The sequence below is a fragment of the Oncorhynchus tshawytscha genome, linkage group LG09, assembly GCF_018296145.1.
Source record: "Oncorhynchus tshawytscha isolate Ot180627B linkage group LG09, Otsh_v2.0, whole genome shotgun sequence".
Taxonomy (NCBI): Eukaryota; Metazoa; Chordata; class Actinopteri; order Salmoniformes; family Salmonidae; genus Oncorhynchus; species Oncorhynchus tshawytscha.
Genome location: NC_056437.1, coordinates 77,387,388 through 77,396,902, shown reverse-complemented (window position 1 = coordinate 77,396,902; position 9,515 = coordinate 77,387,388). Strand labels below are relative to the sequence as shown.

At 43.7% G+C, this 9,515-nt stretch overlaps 1 protein-coding gene across 3 annotated transcripts in view; it reads right to left on the bottom strand.

Annotated features, from left to right (window-relative positions):
* Positions 1 to 220: 220 nt before the first annotated feature.
* The window catches only part of LOC112259190 (cdc42-interacting protein 4 homolog), a 28,343-nt gene continuing 19,048 nt past the window's right edge, over positions 221 to 9,515 (bottom strand). For 2 of the 3 annotated variants that reach the window (XM_042327489.1, XM_042327491.1), the window contains exons 10-15: positions 5,350 to 5,379; positions 4,397 to 4,506; positions 4,066 to 4,198; positions 2,280 to 2,389; positions 2,043 to 2,179; positions 221 to 1,939 (exon numbers count right to left, since the gene is read on the bottom strand). In XM_042327489.1, the coding sequence (XP_042183423.1) occupies positions 1,788 to 1,939; positions 2,043 to 2,179; positions 2,280 to 2,389; positions 4,066 to 4,198; positions 4,397 to 4,506; positions 5,350 to 5,379 (672 nt within the window). In that variant the 3' untranslated portion in view covers positions 221 to 1,787. The remainder of the gene's footprint in view (positions 1,940 to 2,042; positions 2,180 to 2,279; positions 2,390 to 4,065; positions 4,199 to 4,396; positions 4,507 to 5,349; positions 5,380 to 9,515) is intronic. The other variant, XM_042327490.1, reaches the window with a different exon arrangement.

Here is a 9,515-nt window from a genome sequence, read left to right as displayed (position 1 = left end):
TTCCCCCAGTTTCAATTTGAAGAACCCCGAAGGAGACTCCAACAGCCTTTCCCTTTAAGAGTATGTACATGTACTTGACATTTCTAGACATTTTCTCATCTCATTCAAATGCATCTTATTTCTTGGGGACCAACTCGCTCGCTAATAAATAATACAACGGTCGGCTCTACGCCAGACAAACATTAGCGATAAAAAAAACATGAATAAATGATACAACCACTTGAACTTTGAAATGCGTGTTACATTTATTAGTCTTAAAAACAGAAGACATTTGCATGTTAGGTATACACACACAATGCTTTCAACCAGAAAGGCACCTGGACATGCGAGTGAGTTTTTATGTTAGGAATATTCCGGCGTGGCTCAAAACTGGAGCGTCTATTGAACTCCAGACAAAATGGACACATTCACCTCACGAAGATACACATCTGCTCTCAACTTCTCAATCTTTATTCATCAGGTTAAAAAGCTAATAAGACAATAGTGGTGTAGTGATAGCTAAAATATATTATTTTATAACATAAATATGATAGTCTTAACGTTGCACATATTCTGTCTGCAACAATTTATTGGTATCGCTCTCACCTCTGGATACAGACAGTCCACCGTGTTTGCAGGGAAAAGTACAAATGGGAGTCAACTCCTATGATATAAACCAAAACATGCCTTAAACTTTAACTCTTTTAAATGTAGCAACATACACATACTTAATAAATTATATTCTCAAAACAATTCATTATTTACCATTCAGAATCGAGAGCTATAAAAGAGCTCTCGTATAGGCCATTTATGTCGATGGCTTGAAACTGAGCTGTAGTGAAGATACGGCTGTGATTGTCTGAAACATTTCTTTATTGCCATCAGTATGTGTCAGTCTTCGGCCTTGTGGGGGGCTAATCTATTTATACATCAGAGCACAAGGAAATAAAGTCACGCTAACTGGTGAGTATATCTGATCTGAATAGTGGCTGTGTCAACAGGGCTTTCCTACTGAAATGCAGTGCCCATAGACCTGTGTTGAGACACTTCCTTTCTCTGAGCAAATGTTCTTTGTCCAAAACGCTGTGTGCAAATATGAAGAAGAGCAAGAATGTGATCAGTTTACATTCTGGCTGCATGGGAGTGAGAGAGAAGGTTATGCTTAATAATGTGTCAGATAAACGTCCTCTTAATCCTGGCTCCTGTTCAGTAGGGCACACTGTAGCACTGTGTTCCCATTGGACAAGTTCAGTACCTCTGTTTCACCCGATTTCAAAATGTTTTATCCTTACTGAAAATGACCCTGATGTCTAATGCTCCAGTACAGCACTTCTAATCCTCCTCTCACTGTGAAAAGGAGAAGCATTCCCACAGTGAGGTGAGGGCATATGGACATGTTGGTTGGTGCCGCATTCTAATCTATATCATCAGTCCTGCTATGATATCCACTACTAAACCACAACTGCACTGTGATAATATCAAGAAGAACTACGATGAAAATGTGTGGCTTGTGGTAAGTATAGTGACCTGGTACAGACATGCAAGCCAGGAGGAGCCAAAAGCACAATTGACTGCATCTTCTCTGGCCAGCAGGGGAAAGAAATCATGGGTGCGCATCTCAGCGAGGAAATCAAAGTGACTCGATTGGCCCTAGTAGTCTCCTTACGGACACCCATATGGTCCTGCCCACAGTGCTTTGTTTCTCTTTCTGATTGGTCCCATGAGAGAGCTGCCACAGTATTTTGGAATCATCATCAGTGATGACTGGCCGTTCCCTCAGGCCTCGTGTGGGTGGGATGGGTGCCGGGTCACTTGCTGAGGCTGATGCTGACGTAGGATGTTGGGATGTAGCCCTCGTTCCCGTTGGCCCTGCGGACCCTGGTCCAGCCGTCACCTTTATCCTCCTCCACTACAGACAGCACCTCCCCCTCCTGCATGGTGATGGTCCCCTCGCTAGCACCTAGCAGGGACATGACAGCATGTTACACTATCGCCATGTACAAGTGTGTTATACCATAATAGTGTTGAGTACATTGGTGTCATTGTGACCCATCCACACCTACCTGGGAAGTTGTACATGGCTGTACATTGGCCGATGGGAGCGACAAGCTCCTCCTCCTCCTCAAAGTCGTCGTCAAACTCGGCGTAGATGGCCTGAGAGGAATCTGGGGTGCCTTCTTCAGAGTGGGTTCCGTCAGGGCTGGAGGGAGAAACACATATGCTTAATAATAAATATAGATATATGACTACAGTACATTTACTGACAGCCATGAGTGAAGTCTCAGCGTCTGGATTCTAACCTGTATGGTTCGTTGTTGTTGGAGTGAGACCTGTAGCTCAACGCATCCTCTGGTAACGTATCTCTCCTGAGCATCGAATCCCCTCGCCTTCCTGCCTCTGTCAACCATGACTACGAAACAAAGCACAGAGGAAATATACCATTGTTTCCTATAGATTGTGCTCGTGAGAGATTATGAGTGAGACCAAGTCAGAGAGGAACGGGTTGTATATTAAAATCAGGAAAACATGAGGTCTGTGTTTACAAATAACTACGTGAAGAGGTAACAAACAATACAGTTGAAGTCGGAAGTTTACATACACCTTAGCCAAATACATTTAAACTCAGTTTTTCACAATCCCTGACATTTAATCTGAGTAAAAATTCCCTGTTTTAGGTCAGTTAGGATCACAACTTTATTTTAAGAATGTGAAATGTCAGAATAATAGTAGAGAATGATTTATTTCAGCTTTTATTTCTTTCATCACATTCCCAGTGGGTCAGAAGTTTACATACACTCAATTAGTATTTGGTAGCATTGACTTTAAAATTGTTTAACTTGGGTCAAAGGTTTTGGGTAGCCTTCCACAAGCTTCCCACAATAAGTTGGGTGAATTTTGGCACATTCCTCCTGGTAACCGAGTCAGGTTTGGAAGACCCATTTGCAACCAAACTTCAACTTCCTGACTGCTGTCTTGAGATGTTTCTTCAATATATCCACCTAATTTTCCTGCCTCATGATGCCATCTATTTTGTGAAGTGCACCAGTCCCTCCTGCAGCAAAGCACCCCCACAACACAACGGTTGGGATGGTGTTCTTCGGCTTGCAAGCCTCCCTCTTTTTCCTCCAAACATAACGACGGTCATTATGGCCAAACTGTTCTATTTTTGTTTCATCAGACGAGAGAACATTTCTCCATAAAGTACAATCTTTGTCCCCATGTGCAGTTTCAAACCGTAGTCTGGATTTTTTATGACGGTTTTGGAGCAGTGGCTTCTTCCTTGCTGAGGGACTTTCAGGTTATGTCGATATAGGACTTGTTTAACTGTGGATATAGATACTTTTGAACCTGTTTCCTCCAGTATCTTCACAAGGTCCTTTGCTGTTGTTCTGGGATTGATTTGCACCTTTCACACCAAAGTACGTTCATCTCTAGGAGAAAGAACGCGTCTCCTTCCTGAGCGGTATGACGGCTGCATGGTCCCATAGTGTTTATAATTGCGTACTATTGTTTGTACAGATGAATGAGGTACCTTCAGGCGTTTGCTACCAAGGATGAAAAAGACTTGTGGTCTACAAAACAAATTCTGAGGTCTTGGCTGATTTCTTTCGATTTTCCCATGATGTCAAGCAAAGAGGCACTGAGTTTGAAGGTAGGCCATGAAATACATCCACAGGTACACCTCCAATTGACTCAAATGATGTCAATTAGCCTATCAGAAGCTTCTAAAGCCATGATATAATTATCCGGAATTTTCCAAGCAGTTTAAAGGCACAGTCAACTTAGTGTACGTAAACTTCTGACCCACTGGAATTGTGATACAGTGAATTATAAGTGAAATAATTTGTGTGTAAACAATTGTTGGTAAAATTACTTGTGTCATGCACAAAGTAGATGTCCTAACCGACGTGCAAAAACTATAGTTTGTTAACAAGAAATGTGTGGAGTGGTTGAAAAAAAAAAAAGAGTTTATGGCTCTAACCTAAGTTTATGTAAACTTCAGACTTCAACTGTATGTATTCTAGCTTGCATATGGGAACATAACATGCAGTACATGACTGTGGCCAGTAGAGGGGAGTCCATTACCTCATACTTGCTGAGCTCTAATCTCAGTCTCTCCATGTTCTGGGCTGTCTGGTTGATCTGGGGAGACAGGCTAGCAGGGTCTCCCATCTGGGGGTTCTTCTCATACACATCCTTCATCTTCTCCAGGGCCTCACTGGAGAGACACATACAGAGAGAGAGCAACGGAGAGGGAAAGAGAGAGGCAATGAGAGGTGGATTGATTCTCTGTGGAAATGCATCCCCTGTGGAGTGCAGTAATTGGTAAACACACACACACACCACACTGTTGGGAGAAGTTGTCAGCAGACACAGAGATGGTTGTCAAAGCAGTCAATCAAACTCCCCCACACACCTCTGGTCCACTTCTTTCTGCAACTCCTTGCCAATGTCATCTAGTTTCTGTTGTAACCTCTTCCTGCGCTGCTCGGGGGGGAGATGACCAAAGTCCTCTGTCACCGTGGGCTGAGAAAACACACAGGGAGGAACAGTCACTTTAACACGGACGCACGCGCACACCCACATTCTCCATCACCATGGCACGTGGTAGGAGAGGAACACACCCCGCCACCCACAACCACCTCTAGAGAAAACGCCGGTCTGTGGTTATGGTTCAGCTCAAGGGAAATGGTTGATGACAAGAAAACATACTTAACCTCTAGTAATGACATAGTTTTTGCTTTAGAGTGAACAAACAGATATACTTTGTTTTTACAGTGAGCTGAACCCAAGACCACCACCATTATCACCCATGTAAATCATTCCCAATACCATTCCATTGGCAGCACACCCACCCAAATAAGAACCTGTTTTTAGGAACTCTTCCCATTGGGTTTTATAATGAACGTTTAAAGGAAGGAGGTTATCAGGGACAGACCAGTAAAACAATGGAGGTAAACTGAAGCCAATATAAAAATCGGGCAAATTATATCAATTAGATAATGTTGCCCCATTGCTGAAGTGACTTGAGTTAAGTGTTGTTACAGCCCTAATCCACCAGGTGGCCACCTCTTCAACTCTAACTCCAAACGGAAAGACAGACAGGCCATGTTTTCAGCCCTCTGCTTTGCATGCAATGTTGAATTTGAATCTGGCTGTGTTCCAGTTCATGTGCTAGCAGCTAAACTAGAGCATGAACATTTCAGCATTGATTTGAGAAGGTAAACAAGAAGACTTTAGTGTGACGTTTGAGACCAAGATGCTTGTCCAATTGTACGGATGGAAAGGTGGTCATGTGTGAGATTCCCCGTCAATGTGAGAGGCTGAGACACCCTTTAACACCCCACACAGACACCACTCTAGTATTACCATTACTATGATCCTCTCTGGAGTGTGCCTCTGAGGGAGAAAGAAATAGACAGACAATGTGTGTGTGAGAGAAAGAACTGGGTGGTTCGAACCCTGAATGTTATTTGGCTGAAAGCTGTGGTATATCAGACTGTATACTATGGGTATGACAAATTTTATTTTTACTGCTCTAATTACATTGGTAACCAGTTTATAATAGAAATAAGGCACCTCGGGTGTTTGTGGTATATGGCCAATATACCACAGCTAAGGGCTATATCCAGGCACTCCACGTTTTGTCGCGCATAAGAACAGCCCTTAGCCGTGGTATATTGGCCATAGACCACACCCTCTTGGGCCTTATTGCTTAAATATACAGTCATGGCCAATAGTGTTGAGAATGACACAAATATACATTTTCAAAGTCCGCTGCCTCAGTTTATATGATGGCAATTTGCATATACTCCAGAATGTTATGAAGAGTGATCAGATGAATTGCAATTAATTGCAAAGGCCCTCTTTGCCATACAAATGAACTGAATCCCCAAAAAAACATTTCCACTGCATTTCAGCCCTGCCACAAAAGGACCAGCTGACATCATGTCAGTGATTCTCTCGTTATCACAGGTTTGAGTGTTGACGAGGACAAGGCTGGAGATCACTCTGTCATGCTGATTGAGTTTGAATAACAGACTGGAAGCTTCAAAAGGAGGGTGGTGCTTGGAATCATTGTTCTTCCTCTGTCAACCATGGTTACCTGCAAGGAAACACGTGCCGTCGTCATTGCTTTGCACAAAAAGGGCTTCAAAGGCAAGGATATTGCTGCCAGTAAGATTGCACCTAAATCAACCATTTATCAGATCATCAAACTTCAAAGAGAGCGGTTCAATTGTTGTGAAGAAGGCTTCAGGGCACCCAAGAAAGTCCAGCAAGGGCCAGGACCGTCTCCTAAAGTTGACTCAGCTGCAGGATCGGGGCACAACCAGTACAGAGATTGCTCAAGAATGGCAGCAGGCAGGTGTGAAGACAAGGTGAGCGCTACCATCAGTCCTGTGTCATGTCAACAGTAAAGCATCCTGAGACCATTCATGTGTGGGTTGCTTCTCAGCCAAGGGAGTTGCCTAAAAACACAGCCATGAATAAAGAATTGCACCAACAAATCCTCAGAGTGCAACTTCTCCCAAACATCCAGGAACAGTTTGGTGATGAACAATGCCTTTTCCAGCATGATGGAGCACCTTGCCATTAGGCAAAAGTGATAACTAAGTGGCTCAGGGAACAAAACATTGATATTTTGGGTCCATGGCCAGGAAACTCCCCAGACCTTAATCCAAATCAAATTTTATTTGTCACATACACGAGGTTAGCAGATGTTAATGTGAGTGTAGCGAAATGCTTGTGCTTCTAGTTCCGACCATGCAGTCGGAACTAATCCCATTGAGAACTTGTGGTCAATCCTCAAGAGGTGGGTGGACAAACAAAACCCCACAAATTCTGACAAACTCCAAGCATTGATTATGCAAGAATGGGCTGCCATCAGTCAGGATGTGGCCCAGAAGTTAATTGACAGCATGCCAGGACGGATTGCAGAGGTCTTGAAAAAGAAGGTTCAACACTGCAAATATTGACTCTTTGCATCAACTTCATGTAGTTGGCAATAAAAGCCTTTGACACTTATGAAATGCTTGTAATTGTACTTCAGTATTCCATAGTAACTTCTGACAAAAATATCTAAAGACACTGAAGCAGCAAACTTTGTGGAAATTAATATTTGTGTCATTCTCAAAACATTTGGCTATGACTGTATATACAAAGTGCATTCAGAAAGTATTCAGACCCCTCAACTTTTTCCACATTTTGTTATGTTACAGCCTTAATCTAAAATGTATTAAATAAAATAAGTAAATAATCTACACATAATACATCATAATGACAAAGCAAAAACAGATTTAGACATTTGCAAAAATGTTTACATAAGTATTCAGACCCTTTGCTATGAGACTCGAAATTCATATTGGTTGATTGGAGTCAACTTGTTGTAAATTCAATTGATTGGACATGATTTGGAAAGGCACACACCTGTCTACATAAGGTCCCACAGTTGACAGCGCATGTCAGAGAAAAAAAACAAGCCATGAGGTCGAAGGATTTGTTCGTAAAGCTCCAAGAAAGGATTGTGTCGAGGCACAGATCTGGGGAAGGGTACCAAAACATTTCTGCAGCATTGAAGGTCCCCAAGAGCAAAGTGGTCTCCATCATTCTTAAATGGAAGAAGTTTAGAATCACCAGGACTCTTCCTAGAGCTGGCCCCTCGGCCAAACTGAGCAATCGAGGGAGAAGGGCCTTGGTCAGTGACCAAGAACCAGACTGCCACTGACAGAGCTCGGGAGTTCCTCTGTGGAGAATCTTCTCGAAGGAGAACCATCTCTGCAGCACTCCACCAATCAGGCCTTTATGGTAGCGTGGCCAGGCGGAAGCCACTCCTCAGTAAAATGTACATGACAGCCCACTTCGAGTTTGCCAAAAGGCACTTAAAGGAATCTCAGACCATGAGAAACCAGATTCTCTGGTTTGATGAAAACAAGATTTAACCTATTTGGCCTGAATGCAAAGCGTCACGTCTGGAGGATATCTGGCACCATCCCTACGGTGAAGCATGGTGGTGGCAGCATCATGCTGTGGGGATGTGTTTCAGTGACAGGGACTGGGAGACTAGTCAGGATCGAGGGAAAGATGAATGGAGCAAAGTACAGAGAGAGCCTTGATAAAAACCAGCTCCAGAGCGCTCAGTATCTCAGACTGGGGCACAGGTTCACCTTCCAACAGGACAAAGACCCTAAGCACACAGCCAAGACAACGCAGGAGTGGCTTCAGGACAAGTCTCTGAATGTCCTTGAGTGGCCTAGCCAGAGCCCAGACTTGAACTTCTCTGGAGACCTGAAAATAGAAAATAGATGTGCAGCAACGGTCCCGGTCCAACCTGACAGAGCTTGAGAGAAACTTCAGAGAAGAATGGGAGAAATTCCCTAAATACAGGTGTGTCAAGCTTGTAGCTTCATACCAAAGAAGACTTGAGGCTGTAATCGCTGCCAAAGGTGCTTCAACAAAGTACTGAGTGAAGGGTCTGAATACTTATGTAAATGCAAACATTTGGGTGTAGATTGAGGAAAAAAAAAACGAAACAACGTAATTCATTTTAGAATAAGGCTGTAACATAACAAAATGTGGAAAAAGTGAAGGGGTCTGAATACTTTCCGAATGCACTGTGTATTCAGAGTATAAAAAACATGAAGGACACCTGCTCTAAGCTTAAATGCGGATTTTAAAGCCTTGAGACAATTGAGACATGATTTGTGTATGTGTGCCATTCAGAGGGTGAATGGGCAAGACAAAAGATTGAAGTGCCTTTGAACAGGGTATGGTAGTAGGTGCCAGGCACACTGGTTTGTGTCAAGAACTGCAACAGTTTCCTGTGTGTATCAAGAATGGTCCACCACCCAAAGGCCAACTGTGGGAAACACAGGAGTCAACATGGACCAGCAGCTCAATATTAGAAAGGTGTTCTTAATGTTTGTTATATTCAGTGTATGACACCTTCAAAGATTGTCTTTCCACTCTGAAAGGTCAACACCTGAAACCTGAAACATTTTGCTCAATAATTTAGTCCGTTTTGATTGGACATATTCAGTCATTTCCTGGAACAATAAGAAAGAACAGGTTGATCCACCAAACAGGTTAACAGAGGCCTTTGCGAGGAGACGTTGTGGCCCCTGACCCGGATGACTCACCATTCGCCCGAGGGTCCGGAAGGAGGATATTCTGGGTTTGACTGTCTTATTGATCTCCTTCAAACAGTACGACAATGGGTCCCGGCCGAACTTGGGGGAGGGGGTCCGTTAGCGGGTGAGGAGGCGGGGGCGTGGACAAGGGGGTGAGTGAGGAGGGGGAGGGAGAGAGCTGGGGCGGGGTGAAGCACAGACACCCAGGGAGGGGGTGGCATGAGGGAGAGGGAGGGGAGGACAAAAACAAAACAGATGACAAGGGAAAGAGAGAGAGACACCATCAACACCTTAAGCACACCACACAGAGAAGAAGACACTGCAGCAGTTACTCCTGCAGAAGCCCACAGCCACCGGATCATTCACATAGCGCCACAACAGCCGCACTACAGCCCCAACACCAGCAAT